Source organism: Diadema antillarum, unplaced genomic scaffold, assembly GCF_040938485.1.
Source record: "Diadema antillarum isolate AM-2024a unplaced genomic scaffold, OU_Dant_1.0 seq00000441_RagTag, whole genome shotgun sequence".
In the NCBI taxonomy this organism is placed as follows: Eukaryota; Metazoa; Echinodermata; class Echinoidea; order Diadematoida; family Diadematidae; genus Diadema; species Diadema antillarum.
In genome coordinates, this window is record NW_027271416.1 from 114219 (window position 1) to 131984 (window position 17766).

Below are 17766 nucleotides of genomic sequence, written 5' to 3' on the forward strand. Positions count from 1 at the left end.
TACTTTTCTTGAGGGCGACCAAGGGGTGGGACCCCTATTTGGTAACTGATTTTCATGGAAATAATACTTCCTGCCGCTACATACCGGCCCCAATGAGCCTACTACAGAGGGGTCATTTTCAATATTACTTAGGAGCGGCATTCTAACAATCATTCATACTTAAATCATAACAATATCTCAGGTTGAACACGAAAGATAAACAATATACTACACTCATGTTCAACTGAGATCTCAAATAACAACCTGATGTAGATTTATTTCCCAACTACAGCTTCTAGCAGGCAAAGCTTGGAAATTGGTCTTTTCAGGAATCTAGATCAACCTTGATTTCTACCTGGCGGACTAACCCGTCCTTCCCTGGGAACACCTCGACTACCTTTCCAAGCGGCCACTGTCCCCTCGGAGCATTGTCATCTGCCACAAGGACTAAGTCATTTATGGCCAAATTCCTACGTGGAGTCAGCCATTTCTGTCTTTCTTGTAGCAAAGGCAAGTACTCTGCTTGCCATCTCCGCCAGAAGGCCGACGCCAAGTACTGAACATGTTTCCACCTGTGCCTCCCAACTCAAATTTCGCCTGCATAGGTTCTGAAGGAGTATTTTTGCCGGAAGCACGAATGGAGCCAGAAAACCCAAAGGATCGTAGAGAGAACTTGCAACAGACAAGATCCCACGTCTTGTCACCGGCTTGTCCTTTACCTGAACCTCAAACTTGAAGGAGTCTGTTTGCACATCCCACAATATGCCTAATGTGCGCTCCACAGGCATCTCTTCCAAGTCTAGACTCAAGACTGAAGCTGCCCTATCAGCCTCTGGAATTGTGGTCAACACGTCACGATCATTGCTGATCCACTTCCTCAAGTGGAATCCACCCTTGGCAAGCAAACTTCTCAATCCTTGCACAAGACTCTCAGCTGCCTCCTTCGATTCGACAGATTTCAGGCAATCATCGACATAGAAATTTCTCTGGATAGTTTTGATTACCTCTTCATCATAATCACCCTTGTTATCAGCTGCAGTCTTTCTCAACGCGAAGCCAGCACAGCTTGGTGACGATGTCGCACCAAAGGTGTGCACAGTCATGCGATACTCCTGGGGATCCTGCTGTAGGTCACCGTCTGTCCACCACAGGAATCGAAGGGCATTTCTGTCCTTCGTCGACACCTTGACCTGATGAAACATGGATTCTATGTCACCCATGACAGCGACATGATCCTGCCGAAATCTCATCAAAACACCTGCAAGATTGTTAGTTAAGTCTGGACCTTGTAGCAACTGCTCATTGAGAGATGTACCACCAAACCTAGCCGCACAATCAAACACTACTCTAGCCTTACCCGGCTTGTGTGGGTGGAAAACTGGATGGTGTGGAAGATACCACACCACATCCTCTGACTCTACTTCAGACTCTGGTGATGTTGCCTCAGTCTCAACAATCTCAGCGTAACCCTTGTCTATGTACTCTGACATAGTAGATGTGTATTTCTCACGGAGGACATCATCTCTCTCAAGCTTCCTCTTGAGATACCTGAGTCTAGCCTCTGCAAGGCCCCTGTTGTTCGGAAGACTCGGAGGACAAGATCGCCATGGCAAACCAATCTCATAGTGACCATCACTGAGCATGGCACTATTCTGCATCATGGAGAGAGCTCTCTTATCTTCTACAGAGTCACCCACCTTATTGTCTAGAAGATATGCACCATGGTCTGCCTCCCAAAACTGCTTGAGTTGATTTTGCAGTGGGTCTGGCTGCAGCTGAGTGAAATTTACACTCACATGTTGTGATCTCTGCTGAGAAGATGTTGGCCCAAAGAGAGTCCAACCAAGTGGAGTACGAACGGCATACGGCTCTTTCCTTTCTCCGCGCCTCTGCTCCAGTACCCAGAATGCTTCCGGAGTATCTGCTCCTATCAGAATCTGCACCTGTTTTCTTTCGATTGATGGCAAGTGTAAGTCTTCAAGATGTGGCCACTGCTTCACATCTTGACTACATGGGAATGAGGAGGTGGATATGGGAAGGCAATCAACAGTCCATACATGAGGTAAGTTAATAACATCATCCTCGTCAACACCATTTACAGAGAGACTTACTTCCATCCCTTTCTTTGACGAAGCCTGCTGATTGACTGAAGTTAACTGAAAATCTACTTCCTTCCCAGCTAACCCTAACTCATCTGCTAGACCTTTGCTACATAGCGTGACGTCACTTCCCTCATCTAGCAATGCCCACGTTGTTGCGCTTCGCCCATTACCTTCTACCCTAACAGGCACTACTCGCAAACGTACGTTCTGTCTGAAAGCATGAGCGCTGTATGTCTGACCACCCCTGTTCCCTACTTCATCAGTAGCAACTGGACCATCCTGATTCTGAACACCCTGATTGGCATGAGCAGCGTTTTGAGGCTCAATTACATTCTGCCTGTTAGCCTGACTTTGTCTCATTTCTCTATCAGGAGGATGAAGCAGTGAGATATGCCTTTTTCCACATCCCTTGATCTGGCATGCTGGCTTTGCGAGACAGCCGACGGCCATGTGCATTGGCTGCATGCAGTTATCACACAACTTTGCCTGTCTCGTAAATGCCTTCCTTTCTTCAAAGGACTTCTTCTTGAACACTGGGCAGAATAGTATGTCATGACTGCCCTGGCAACACTGACATTTTCTCTCAAATTTCTTTTCACTGCTAGCCGAGGATGGAGGTGTAAATTTGCTACCAGATCCCTGTGTAGCAAATGACATCATCTCGTTGCTCGCCTTTGGCTTTGGAGATTTGATGCTTGCGTTTGGCTTTAATGCCTTTCCAATATTTTGACCAAACATATTGGTGGCAAGCTTTGCAGACTCTTCTACAAATGCAGTCATGACTTCAAAGTTGGGAACAACCCCCCTGCACATCATTGAGTGCGCCCTCTTTGCCCACTCTGCTTGCAGATGTAGTGGGAGCAACTGTTGGATACTTAGAAGGTTATCTGAGCTATTCATGTCAGCCCCATACCCCCTTTGAGACAACACCATGTGACACCGTTTCATGTCACGTGCCAAATCCCACAATGCATCACCGTCATTAGGTCTGATTTGTTGCCGAGACAGCACCTTTTTCATGTGGGCGTGGCTCACTTGGTACGACTGCCCAAACTGATCTGCTAGTATTTCCCTAGCCTTTTGGTACCCTTCGTTACCCAAGAAAGTACAGTTTTCAATACTCTCCTTGGCCTTTCCTCTACAGTACTGAATCAAATATGTCAACTTGACTCTCTCATCACTCGTTTTGGAGGCTACGGTAGTCTCAAACTGATTGATAAATCCCCAGTACTCTAGTGGATTACCGTCAAACACTGCTATTTCTGGTTTAGGCATGTTTAAAGCCAAATCGATTGCCTGGAACAATTGATTTACGGGAGCAATACCGGCCCCAGTTACATCATCATTTCTCTCTTTCTGAAACCACTCAGGAGCACTGGGATTCAAGCCCGAGCTATCACTGACTTTGTTAGCATTCTCAGGATTAGATGTTTCCCTATCGTGACTAACTGTCTCCCTCTTTACATCATGACCCCCTGATTGGCCTACCTTTACTTCCCTCACAGGGCTACTATGAGACATGTCATATTTAAATTGTACTGAGTCCACCTGAGGTGCGTCGTCATCACTCTCCTCCTCGAGGATCTGCAGCTCCACCTCGGCAGCCTCTATTTCGTTGTCAGCCTCCATCGCCGCTATCTCTTGCTGAAGTTTAAGCTCCTGTTCCCTCAGCTGTTGAGCTCGATGAAGCTGCTCTCTCTTCAGTCGTGCTACAGCTGCCTTGGCCCTAGCTTCCCTCAGCCTTGCCGACGATGAACTGGAGTTCGACCTCTTCGATGACCTGATGCTCGATGACGTCGATGAGCGGACCGATGTCGCAGATGAATGGACCGATGCCCTGTCGTCATCCTTATCAGCACCTCGATGTCCTGCCGCCTTCTCCAGCCAGCCTTGTAGCCTAGTGTTGAACTCTTCTTTATTGTTGACGCTGGCATTGAACTTTGCTTCTGCGGTTTCTGCTTCAGCTCCAGACAGTGTGCTATGATATTGGCGGTACTTTTCTTCATACTGCACAAATACCCCTATCAACTTCTGGTACTTTTCATTCACCGCATCTTTATTTCCAAAGTCAGCCATCAACACTTCGAGCTCCTTGTATAGCCTCGACAGCCATCCCTGGTGTGCTGACCATGACTGTTTCAGCGATTGAGTTGCCGCATCATCCATCTCGTAGTCGTAAACAGCAAGTCGTGAACTTATTCTATGTAGCGTTATCTCGCACTCAAGCGAGCCTTCTACACAGAAGTGGTTAAGATTCAGTCCAAACGCACGCGTGCACCAATCAGACTCTCCACTCGACGAGCCCAATGATCACAGGCACCAATTTCTTTACTATTCAAACACTAATAGCATCTTTATTGGCATTCTTCTTTAGCAGCGTCGAGCTGGCATGTGTAAGCATCAGCTGCACATAAGCGTGGTTCACTGCAAGTGAACAGAAAAATACAATACAAATACATAATAACGTTTGCATTCTTTGTACTCTGTTACAATTCTTTGTTTCTTCTTCAATTCAACTAATTCTGTTACCTTATTTAACAGTGCACATACAATTTGCGCAGTATATACATAGCCTAAATACTCCTGGCTCAACTGAGTCAGTGTATTCTTTCACTAACATCGAAACTTGCAAGCTTCTTCCAGCATTGCATAAATTAGATAACAACTTCCACAGTACACTACATTTAGTGCAATAAAGAAGGAAATGGAGGATTAATTGGAAGAGAGAGAGAGAGAGAGAGAAGGCTGAAGCAAGGTACAGAACATAGGAGGAGAGGCAAAACTGTGATAAAACAAAGAGCCTGTTCGTTCAGACCTCTTTTCGTAGTGAGCTAATCCCTTCCTGCTCTGCTACAAACCCAAACATTGGAAGAGGCACATACAATCAAGATGCTCCTAAACAACTTCTGTAGGAGGTGCACTATTCTACATCACAGACCCGTAACACGATAGAAAGGTAAAATTCGCCTTTTTCTTCACTACATCTGAGCTTATATGCTCATAGAAAATATACAGTGCATAATGAAGAATCATTTCATTATACCACAACTACGTCGTAAGTTAAATTGTAAGATATATGCCATCTACCCAACTCCACAAGCAAAGTATGCTGCAACTGGGTCTGAAAAGCTAAACTAATCTCGATTTATGTACAGAGGGTTTTACTGCCTCTTGGCTGGACAATGACATTGTCCACCTACACTGCCCCCATACACCTGAACTTGTATCAAACTTTGGGCATCGTATTCTCTTTGTTCTTACAGCATGCTATATACAATACACTGTGACTCATACTGTCATGTTCACACACAAGGTAAAAAGCTGAGATTACAGCTAGGAGCTGTTCACACAGCACTTGTTATATACTGCACTCTGCTCCTGCAAGCCAATTCACATTTCATATAGTATCCGGAGCAAACTTACATCTACAGTAGGACACTTCATTGCAACAATATAAGACATATCATAGCTTTTGATTCTGCCTATATATCTGCAAACAGATATAGCAGCTAAATCACTCATATACTCAATCAATATTTACTAGAGAAAGGTTGAACAAATCATATCAATCTGCGAGATGTCTTTCTTCTTATTTTCTCCTCTGCTATGTAACCTTTCTGTGCATGAGGAACACAGATACTATATACAGACAATAATATTGACTAAATTATAACATTTGATGTTTCGTGCAACTGCCTTTGATCAGCCACATCTCAAATATATAGAAATTTGGACAGAGTTATAACTTACCGACTGTTATCCGTCCCTGACTTCACAGACTTTTTCACTACACATCTCTGCTGGGGTGCAAGTGGTCCTTGCCTCACAAAGGATGATGTGCCAACTGCTGGTGTGGCACAATGTTACCCCTCTCCTCAGAGGGATTATCTAAGGGATTTGGGGGTGCCATACCTATTTAAACACAGTACTTTTCTTGAGGGCGACCAAGGGGTGGGACCCCTATTTGGTAACTGATTTTCATGGAAATAATACTTCCTGCCGCTACACCGAGGTAATGCATATCAAAAAGGACACCTAGAAACTAGATTATTTTAGTTATCCTGCATGGAAACGTGTACAAGACTTGAAAAATTCTTATAACTTGTGTTGAGCAGAACTAAATGTCGCAATAAATTGGCTAATGTAACAAAAAATTAACAAATGTGCTTTTGGTTATACTCACTTTTATGGCCCTGCCCTGCTATTTTCTTTTTCGGTTTCATTTTTGTATCCCCTTGAACCACGTTATTTATTTCGCTTCGCTCGCTATGAGATTTAGTTCAGTGTCATATCAATTTTCAAGAATTGCATTTTGGGTTTACATGACAATGAGGCTTTGTAGCAATTCATCAAACGATTTTTTTCTCACTGCATTGCATTTCATTGATTTTCAATGTCATGTATGTGGAGCTACAAAACCTTTGTGACTTGCTTGTGACTTCTCGATGATGGTCAGACATGTCATACTCAAAGTGGAGTAAACTGTGATCAGACTGGCAGTTATATTTTGTTTGTTTAGAGCTTACTGTAGGACGCTCATTATCGAACATATTTTCTTATGCTAGAATATTCTGAACATCCACTGTTTGGTCCTTATCTCATGTTAACACATTCAAACGATATTGTTAAAATCAGTACTGAATTGTTTTACCCAAGCACACACACACTTGAACGTTAGATGGATATTTGAAAATGACTAGGGACTATAGATGAACTGAAGGGCAATAGATTTAGCGAGTTGGAAAGAGCTCAGGATAAATGCAGTCATAGGGAAGTTACAAGTAATGTTGGAGATTCACAGTCTGCAAGCATTACTCGCCCGAAAGAGGGCGCTCTTCAGCTCATAATTCCAGTGCCGTATATTAAAGGGGCATAGTCCCGGTAGTGTAGATGGCGCTGTTGATGATACTGCCGAAGATTACCGAAGTAGAGCTGTCATCAAGAGTAAAGTGCGTAGGTGTTGCTAAGTAACGTTGCCTTTGTTGTCTTCTCTGCGCATCGCGCAGTCTGTAGTAATGCCAGGGTGCGTGCATATGTGCTTCTTATTATGACATCACAAAAGAAGTTTGCTAAAGCTGTCATCCCCCTCAGCCGAATCATGAGCCGAAGTGTGATCGGACCACTGACTACAGAGAATCGGACTTCTTCGGACTCGGGAAAGTGGGCCAAAGCGTAAGCGCCAAAAGAAGTCGATAGCTTAGGTCTCTATAGGAAACTTGCGCCGTGCGCCCGCGTACGCATTTGACTAAAACACGGGGACCATGCACCTTTAATATACGGCACTGCATAATTCAACCGACACTCCGAGCACACTCACTCTTGTCGTGTTACTGCAGCTGTAAATACCCCCATTTTATTATTCTCATTTATTACTCATTACGGTATAGTAACGTATATGCCACTTTAGATAATGAAAAAAAAAGAAGAATTACCACAGCCAGAATACTTTGATGTCAAAACCGATTTAAGAGACAAAGTCCATGATTCAAGAATCATAACTATCGGCATTTTCAATCAATTTGATGTAAAAGCGCTATGAAAAAGTATACCCATTCATACATTACGTAGGCCTACGCTGCACGGGTTACAGTACCCGGGTCAATACAATAATTCCCCCAAGCCACTTTGGTACTTGCAGTAAATATTAATGTAATACGGAATGGCCTTGAGGGGGATACGACATTATGATAATATATTGCCTGAACTAGAATTGTATTGCCCGAGTCGAAGACTTGCAATGCAATTCTAGTGAGGGCAATTAATATCGTATCCCCCCCCCCCCCCAAAAAAAAAGTAGACAGTCAATATCATTGTTATTACCCATTTCAGGCATCTTGAGCAGTAAAATAAATCATTACAATGTAAACTCCCCCTTTTTGACACGTAAATCCTATAGGCGTTTGTAAAGAGGGGGATGTAAGAAATCTACCCCTCTCTCCCTGCTGGCGCTTAAAATGAAGCGAATACAATTTCGTAGAACCACAGCTCAGATGTCTGATCTATAATAGCTATTTACTGATTTGATCTGAAGTGCATTTCCCCCAAATAATGTTGTATCATGTACAGCGATATTATCGTTTAAAAAAATGTTGTAACTGACCCGGTTTTACTTTTGGAATGGTGAATCATCCATAAATTACTTTGACTATTCGACATGATTAAAGTTATTATAAGTGTATGAATATTCATGTGAGTAGGTGCGGCACATGCATGTGCAGTCCATTATTATTCATCTAAACTTCATTCATATTGGATACTATTCACTTAGAATATCCAGCAAACAATTTTTATTTTCTCACATGCTACTGCAGAATGAAATCGTCTATCACATTACACATTATATCACATCAAATATGTAGAGTCTATCTGGAATGCAGAAAGCTATCTCACCACTGTCAAACTCTTGTAGATAGAACCAATTTCTTTTCTCTGGTTTTCGTATTTTGAAATCCGTGATGATATTGTGCACGTGCTCAAAATCTCTCGTGTATCGATCGATACTGACGAGACCCTCCTCGCGTTTCACCCAGGCTACAATGACCGAATCATCTCTACAAACAGCTGGCCAAGCATATATACCCTCCTTCTTCAAGACATTCTCCTTCTTCCCGTTTCCATCAAGGCACACGACAGTTGATGCATCGTTCAGTATCAGCTTCATCGTGGTGTGAAAGGAGAATAATTGCTGAGGTGTGCATCCATCACACATTATTTCCCTAACTGCCTTACCACCCTGTGGGGTAAATACCTGGATCATTTTGGCCTTCCTATAACTCACGTAAATATTATCATCTCTATCCACAGTGAGACCACCAGTCCCTCCTTCATTATAGCTCATCGTCTCAAACGTGACGTCAAGCTTCTCCCACTGACATGACTGAGGGATGTATAGTGACATCTTTTCGTTTGTATCACGTACAACATATCGACCATTAGACAGGAATTCATTTTGACGTATTTTGACGTCCTTTAGCACTGTCTGCTTTAGCTCGCCATCAGGGGAGTAGAGATAGATACCGCCTTCAGGCGATCCCACCGCCATCTTACCGTCTGGAGCACGAGTCATACAGTTCATGCTATCTTCACCCGGGAGCTCTACGTCCGCTTTGATATCCCACGTGTAGCCTTTTAGCTCTCCAAGACAGAGTTCATTGACCTTTACATGTTTACTGAATGAAATCTTCTGAGCTCGTTCTGCCACACCTCTCGGTGATTGGTCGTCAGGATCATCTCGTCCCAGAAAGATCTTCAAGTTCTCGCACAACGTGTCGTGTGCAATCAAGGCGTCTTTCTCTAGTGGTACCTTCACACCGTTAGTTACCAGCTCTTCAATAGCCTTCATATGACGAATTGTTTGTCGACTGTCTTCCTCCATGACTTGTAATTCCTTCTCGAATTTTTCAGACAATCGTTTCACTTGACATTTCAGGGTCTCTCTTCTGGCTGACAATAGTTGCATGTATTCCTCGTACGTCTTGTCGATGTCATCATTGAGTCTTCTCATCATGTTTGTTATTTCATTTCGCTGTGTCTCTATGGAATCGATATGATTTTCAATGGTTGCTTTCTTTGATTTTGTCCTTTCTTGTAACTCATTGATGTTTTCTATCAATTTCTCCTCATGGATAGCTGCATCTTCGATCTGGTGCCCTGCTTGTAAGTGCTTTAACACGACGCATTTATGGCAGACGTACTCTCGACAATCGGTGCAGAAACACTCTTCATCATCGGTAGGGTGTCTCTTACACTTCCGTCGTCTCTTAAGAGGAACTTTTCCCGAGAGTACCTCACTCATGGCTACCACTGTGTGAGTAGAGAACGGTGTCCAGCCGGAATGTTTTGAGTCACATAACTTACACATATATTTCCCACAGTCCTGACAGTAGGTAATAGCTGTCGGCTTTTCGTCCATCTCACAAGCTGTGCATGTTGGATTCTTGGTTTTCACTTCGTCCACGAGAGAATTCAGGGGTACGACTGTATGTAACTTACTCACATCTCCATTGGGTAGGGGCGTTTCTTTCCTGCATACAGGGCATGTTATAGCTTGTTGGTTTGGCTGAGTTTGAGAGATGCGTTCCAAGCAGTCTTTACAGAAGGTGTGAGAACAGGCCAGTGATTTGGGTTGGTTGAATAGTGTCAGGCAAATGGGACACTCCAGATTCTGGCTGATGATTTGATGAAACGTTGCCATGGTGTCTGCTTGTCTAATAGCAAAAGATTCAAACAAAACAAAACAAAAACAAATAGCGTTAAACGCACCAACGAATACAAGCAGAAATATGATATTAGCATTTATCAAAATAAAAAGAGAGAAGTTAATGGGAAGCATGGTGTCAAAATTGTTTTGGATTCGTCATAAAGGACGAAGTAATGAAGCGCAATTTAACAGATTTGTGTATCTTTGTTCACTATACCTGTTTTCTGTGAATACTTTAAAACCGGGCTCAATAAATTTGATTTTGATGGTTCATTTGAATGGAGGAGATCACAATTTGTGTAAACTTCGATGGGATGCTTTCATTATTTTCGTCCAGTATAACATCCTTCATTGTTGATTTGAATACATTATACTTACTCAATTCTGGATGACTCCCCACCCCCCCCCCCCATCATCCCCAATAACACACCCACAAATCAAGCAAATGAATATTATTCAAACAACAAACAAAAGAGAAAGAATAGTGACGGATTTTTTTCAACATAGGCCCACTTCCTTGCTTCTGCTGAGGCAAATGCCAAATTTTTGCTTCCAAGTTATCAGATACCAACAATGCAATTCATTTCAATTCATTTCAATTCAATTCAATTCAAATCAATTTATTCGGAATTTTCTGCATTGAGCATAATTTTACAAATGATATACAGTCATTTTTTTTTTCTAACACAATAAGGAATACAGTCTACGTACATCCAAACATTATTGAAGTTTATGCGTACAATGGGCCGTTAACAGATTGAAGAATAGAAAAAGAAAACACGTCGTTGGGAGCTACTCAGGATAGTGTGAAACAGATGGTCTGACTGAATTATGGTACATGTATTGTGGGATGCAATTCTTTAATTGGTATTTGTGGGAATGAGTAAAATTTGTGGGAATTGTTGAGTGATAAAGCAATTAAATCCTTGACACCAGGGGAAAGTAACTCATGCAACAAAAGAAAGAGAACAAGGAAGAGGACGAGGACATCGTCATAAAAATTTACGGATACAAACATCCCGAGGTGTTAATACTCAGTTCATACATCTCTGCCCATTACAAGCTTATTCACGCGCTAGTATAACTGTGTCTATATGGTTTACAAAGTATTACCAATTTTAACTCTGCTCATGTTTCTAAAATGTTGTTGTCATGTTAACAACTTTCGGGGACTCAAATTTGTTGAAATGCATCTTAAGGAAGGGAATATGTCTAACATCATTATTTCATGAACCAATTAGCTGCACATGACAACAAGCGTTCTTTTAGTAAATTTGTCACTTATCTGCATACACTATAAAAAAGTTCAAAAATAACCATGAATAGCATGCACGTCTCTCTTGTGTTTCAGTCGTTTAAGTTATGAGGAGGACGTGATTGAGCAAGCCACTGTTAATACAGTAAAAAGGGAAGTTCTAAGGAGGTCTGACATGTACCAAGTTCTACTCATGTCTCCCAATTCCTCAAACGTCGATCGTTCTACACTAATTTCGGATAAGTCCTAAGGCGATGGTTTATATGCAGTTCAATTCGATTTTTATTTCATTTTTCGACAAGAAAATATAGACATCAATTTTTGGGGAGATAATGATAGATACATTTTAAACAAAAGCAGCAAAATCGTAACAGAAATGTTGACCTAACAAACAAAGGAGAATCAATCGTATAAGCTTATTTGATAAACATGCGACAAATTTTGTAAAAATTTATAGTGTCAGGCACGAGTAACATGCATGTGTGTATATCGTTTCTTATGCTTACCAAGTATGCCGCACTTCCCGATTCAAAATTGCTGATTTATGTCTGGTTCCGAAGTCCCGCTCGGAAGTATGGGATCAAAACCTGTTGGTCTGTTCAGCGAAGGCGAACACAGTCATATATTGAATGTGGTCTTACTTTTTAGACTAAGACCCAAACAAAATATGAAAAGTTAGTTTTTGGACAGAGAGGTGCACTATGTTAGCACTGACAAAATGGCGGCGATTAAAGCAGCTTTCAGAACAATGTTTGCATATTCTTTTGACCTTACCCTCTGAACGCTTCTATTAATAAAACTTAGAAGTGGGTTTTCCCCATATCTCAAACATTATGTGTTTATCTAAAAATCACAGCGCATTGTGCCATATACGCTTGAATGAATAAACAGCGCATAATAAAATTTTGCTTTGTATAGTGAGCTATTCATCTGACATTGATGAACATTTTCTCAAAAGAGAAATATATCAACAAAAGTCGTCTTTTTAAGGGATCACTTCAACGAGTATCTCAGTAAAATGAGACAATTGGTTATTCAAAAATGTCCGTCTTTTATCCTTTTGGTACATAATCATCAGATTTTTTTTTAAATTCCTGAGACTTATCAAACCACGAGAATTTAAAGAGTCTAGATTGTGTGCCGATGTATTCATCATTTGATGTTCTGACTATCATGTAGAAAACTAAACTTTATTACTGATATATCTGTAAGCATATGATTATTGCATTCCACTTGATGCTGCATGGTGTTAACGAGGATACCGCAACCTTCTGAAGTTGGGGAGGGATGGTTTAGGGTTAGGGTTTGGTGGTGGTCCTGGGTAAATTCACGCCAGAAGTAAACGTTTATTTTCAGACAAGTATGCATGTCACAGTCTGCAAAAAGACTTTGATAAAGTTATATATAGGAGGGGGAGAATATCATGTTTGATCAACAATCTCCGAAACATTCATATCGAACTGTAAAACATTGCAGGATTTTTTTTCTATTTGTTTGTTTGTTTTACTTTTAACTCAATTTAACTCCGATTAGTTTTGTGAGACATTCTGCCGAAGATATCATATTTTTAATTAATCTGAAACGATGCCCTTTATCAGCAACCATGAACAGGGAAAATTTAAAAAAAACCCCAATATTTTCAATCTGTTGGATTATAGAGTATAGCCATATATGTCCTTCCTGTTTTCGCATCACTAAACTGGAAACACTTTTGTCATCCCTGCCATGTCATAAGCCAAAGCTTCGAATTTAATGAACTGATCCTTACCAGTCATATACTTTTGTTGTTGTTGTTCTTTGGTAGCGGGTTTTTAGTTAACACCGTAGCTGACAGTTAAAGCCAAAGAAAACATTGGGCTGAATCATTAATCTTTATTGGGAGTTTTAAGCATTAAAAGCAAATGTGATTATGGTACTATTATATAGTAACGAGTCTGACTCGGTGGAGGATTAAAACATGGTTAGTACTGATACAGAATCTCCCAATGATACATCATATTAAATATTTGTCAAGAGTGAAGTGAAGCTCCAGTCTGTGTCAAAGTTGACGCTGTTTTTTTATTGTTTGTTTGTTTTTTGTTTTGTTTTTGTTTCTTGCATGTCAGCTAAAGAAACCCGGAATTGGATAAGCTGATGAAACCCGGAAGTGCCCCCCCCCCCACACACACACACCCACACACACACACACTTTTGAAAACGTGGCGCCGGCGATGAAGTGTCATCAAAATCAGAATCCCTTCCACCACCACCCTAAAAAAATAAAAAAATAAAAAGTAGAATGAAACAAATTTCGAAGTTTAACATATTATGCTCATGAAATGATGATAGCAATCAGACTGATATCGGACAACTTATATTATCATGAGGTGATAATATGAGACACATAAACCTCCACTGACTTTCCTTTATTTCCTTTATTGATTTAGCATTGTTATGGAAATGAATGGTCTCATGTCCTCCAACTAAACTTAAACTTGCACCTACTTCTTACAACCACATGTATATATATATATATATATATATATATATATATATATGTGTGTGTGTGTGTGTGTGTGTGTGTGTGTATTCATTTGCTGTGTTATATAGTCAAATTATTGACAAGAAAAATAAAATCTATATTATTTTCATGCACAAACTTAAAGATTTGTATTGTCATGGGAACATCACCGCGACTAATTTGCATAAAACGTGTCTTTGTGGCCTATCTCTCTTTCGACAAGAAAAAAACAACAACAACAGGAGAATATTTCAAATGCCATAACTTATCAGTGCTTGTCTGGTTTTGCAGAAATATTTTTGAGATTGCCGGAATTTACACTTTTTATTGAAAAAAAAAGTGAACTCATCCATTCGAGAAGTGTTTTTTTTTTTTTGAGAGAGAGAGAGAGAGAGAATAAGACCCTTCTGCTATAAGCTTATGTCAAACAAATTTCTTCTTCACTCCTCGTTTGCTGTAGATTTGTTAAAGGCAAGAAATAAAAAATACCTGTCATGATATTATGAGATGTGTATAACACTGTGCTGCGTGTCACTGTGGGTTTGTGTGTGTACTTACGTGTTAGTCACGCAGAAGTTTTTGCTTTTGCTTTTAACCTGATCAATTTCTACCATTATTCTCTACTGTTTCATCATTACGCCATTTTCACCTCATTCTCAATTTCACTCAAGCACAAACACACCTACGAGTTTTAACACATAAATGTTTACACACACACACACACACACACACACACACACACACACACACATGCATCACGTACACAAAGAAACACAGTGTAACTTATCATGCACGCACACATCCATGAATACAAATAAAACCATGTAATACTCTCAAAATGCCAACACAATGAAACAGGCTGAAATGAAGAAGATCTACATGTCAAAAGACAATGTTTATTAACAAACATCATGATAAACAACAATGTTGCTGAATTTAAGTCAGAATCATCGCGAATGTCTCAGATAACAAAACAGAGTTCTGGAGCCGGAAGCATGCTGAAGGGTTTGTTTCCAGCAAAGAGTGAAATAAATATCTCAACATGTGATACTACACATCACATCTCAGTCACTCCTATAAAAAGTGAGGCATCATCACAGCGTTCAGTGTGGAACGACGAAGACATAAGGATGATCTAACAAGTAGAATGGCGACAGGCTGTGGTGGAGACTCACTTCACGGTACGGCGATGAATACGACGAAGTCGGTCGGCTGCTTCGGGAGAGAAAGTCTACAGACATCAAGGGATTGGTGGCGCCCTGCTGCTTTCGATGAGATGTCGTCTGCGGTAAATTGATGACGTCACGCTCGTCGCTGATACGGAAAGTCGACCAGGAATCCGATGGTCGGCTGCTACGAGACAGGAAATCGACTGACATCGCTGAGTCGTTGATGGCGAACTTCTTGGGTGGCGGTGTGTTCTGATGGTCGATGACGTCGCATTCCGTTGATCGCTTACGCTTTCCTGTGGATGAAGACTCCGGTCCCTTGATCTGGTTGTTGGTGTCTAGTCGAGCAGAGAGGGAGTTGAGTGAAGCTCGACGAAGCCGCGAACGGCGATTCTGAAACCAGACCTGAAGATGAAGAAAAGAAAGACATGACTTTACCCTATGTGCTTCATGCAGAAACAGAACTTGTAATGGACATAAATCCTAAAATAAAGCTGATACACAATGTATTTGAGGATATTGTAGATAGTAGTTGGAGGGTATGGCAAATTGTTTTTATGCAACAACTGATTAACCACAAAAAAAGTCACACACTTTGAGAAAATAATGAATTTTTAGCTCCAGGCAATGATTTTCTGGCCGGTACTGAAATGTTTGAGTTCTATATTTACGTAGGTAACATCATGATATTCATTCTAAATAAAGAAATCCAACGTGTAAACTGTATTTAACAACAGTCATATCATTTTGTCGTTCAAAGTCATTTAAACAATTTATGCCATAAAATATAGACTTGATGATATATGTATACATCTCTATCATGATCATAAATGTTTAGATATCCATGAGATCAAATTAAATCATTTACAGGATTCTTCTTCCGTGGTTGATTGCATTTATTCATTCATACAAATGTAGGTGAAGAATATCTTTAGCATTACAATCGCTTTACACAGCCCTGATTTTACATACTTGTATTCTGTCTTCATCGAGGCCGAGTGAGGCAGCCAGTTTCTCTCTCGAAATGATGTCGGGATATCGGTCGATGTCGAATTCAGCCTTCAGCCTCTCGAGCTGCCATCCGGTGAACACGGTCGGACGTCGACGACGAAGGCCTTTGGTAGGAACGGACGTCGAGACTTGAGAGAGAATCGAGAGCGGTGAATCAGCCATGCTGAATTGGATTGGTTTTGTACAGATGCTGGTTTGTAGGATAAACCTCACAAGAAAATTTGAATGAGGTGTGGTGATAGAATATATCAAAGTAGCTGGTAGCCTTGCAGTGATTAAGTGGGTTATGAATTGGAGAAGCCACGCACCACTTTCACAAGCCCTTAACAAGCAAAGTTGTTTGATTGGTCTGATAAACCGACCAATAGGCGTGACAGGATTAGCAATTGACGTAAAGTTTGTAGTTTCATGAATGCCCACAGACTTCCACTATTCAAAGGGTAGTGTGACTGTCCTAATCTATGTCGCAAATACAAGAGGGCTATCACTTTTCCTTTGTTCATTAGCGGTCTAATTGTCGGTCCGCTGCCGACAAACCAAACAATACCCTTGTAGCAACTTCCTAAGATCGACAAGGAACAAAAGGAGTAGAGGAACAATAGACTATTTCTTGCGCTCGTCGTACAGTCGGTTATTACAGAACATGGTTCTATTTAGAGATCTTTGAAAACTCTGAAAACTCATCTCTGAAAATTGTCTTGATGAAGAGCAAAACCAAATTTTTGCCCATGCTCAAGATGACATTATTAAATGCAGTCAAAATGAAACCAAAAAGACATAGTGAAATTGTTATTTATAAATACAACTTTACAAACAGTCACCTTTGGAAAAAAGGGAAAATGAATAGATTCGAAGTTTAAATAATTTATATGGGGTACTAACGTCATCGACTCTTTCGCCTTTAAAAAAAGAAATACGAGAAACATAAGTCGCATTAAACTCCAGTCCGACTCATTTATTGTTCTTGACTTTTTTGTTTGTTTTTCTTTATCTTGGTGGCCCAACATTTTTTTTTTCTGTGGTCCCGGGCCACCTGATCACCGCTTATGTCGATCACTGTGTAATAATAATACGCAAGTATGGACATCTATTGGAGGTTGAATTTGATGCTTACTTTAACAATAATCTCAAGTTGCAATTTGCTGAACATAGCCAGGCGTCGATGTCGCTGGTAGGAACGGACTTTGAAGTGTGATCGAGAACACTAATCTCCGTGTAACTATCGATAGCATACATAGAGTTTAGTGATCGAGAAGAGAGTGTAATAAATCAGCCATGTTGGAAAGTGGATACGACCTTAATTTAGTATAAGGCATGTAGGGTGAGAACGTTTGACGTGTGCAGCTAAGTGAAATATATATATATTTTCGATTCACCGTATGACCAGTTTTCGTTGGGAAGTTCCAATTTCCATTCAGAGAAAGTCTTACAGGTCAAATCAAAGGACCAATGGGGTTGAATAATAACGGCACAGACTGGGACGTAGTTCGTATCTTAAGTGATCTGTCACTCGAGTTCTTTCACTGGCTGATGTAGTCCCATTCTTCAGG

The 17766-nt window shown here is 40.8% G+C and overlaps 3 protein-coding genes across 3 annotated transcripts; all 3 read right to left on the reverse strand.

Annotated features, from left to right (window-relative positions):
- Positions 1 to 449: 449 nt before the first annotated feature.
- On the reverse strand, positions 450 to 4247 carry LOC139732628 (uncharacterized). The gene has a single exon (XM_071643484.1). The coding sequence runs from the start codon at positions 4245 to 4247 to the stop codon at positions 450 to 452; it is 3798 nt and encodes a 1265-aa protein (XP_071499585.1).
- A 4171-nt stretch (positions 4248 to 8418) lies between these two features.
- On the reverse strand, positions 8419 to 12171 carry LOC139732629 (uncharacterized). Its single transcript, XM_071643485.1, has 2 exons — positions 12043 to 12171; positions 8419 to 10288 (listed from the first exon to the last, which is right to left on the reverse strand). The coding sequence occupies exon 2, from the start codon at positions 10273 to 10275 to the stop codon at positions 8419 to 8421; it is 1857 nt and encodes a 618-aa protein (XP_071499586.1). The 5' UTR covers positions 10276 to 10288; positions 12043 to 12171.
- Positions 12172 to 15139: 2968 nt separating this feature from the next.
- LOC139732630 (uncharacterized) lies at positions 15140 to 16378 on the reverse strand. Its single transcript, XM_071643486.1, has 2 exons — positions 16178 to 16378; positions 15140 to 15610 (listed from the first exon to the last, which is right to left on the reverse strand). Exons 1-2 carry the CDS (start codon positions 16376 to 16378, stop codon positions 15140 to 15142), a joined length of 672 nt encoding a protein of 223 aa, XP_071499587.1.
- Between the last annotated feature and the right edge of the window lie 1388 nt (positions 16379 to 17766).

What these genes read in the sequence shown, in the direction of transcription:
- LOC139732628 (XM_071643484.1), bottom strand. Translation starts at nt 4,247, where the DNA reads ATGGATGATGCGGCAACTCAATCGCTGAAACAGTCATGGTCAGCACAC.
- LOC139732629 (XM_071643485.1), bottom strand. Translation starts at nt 10,275, where the DNA reads ATGGCAACGTTTCATCAAATCATCAGCCAGAATCTGGAGTGTCCCATT.
- LOC139732630 (XM_071643486.1), bottom strand. Translation starts at nt 16,378, where the DNA reads ATGGCTGATTCACCGCTCTCGATTCTCTCTCAAGTCTCGACGTCCGTT. An exon ending in TCGATGAAGACAGAATACAA is followed by an intron (nt 15,611 to 16,177) that starts GTATGTAAAATC and finishes CTTCATCTTCAG; the next exon opens with GTCTGGTTTCAGAATCGCCG.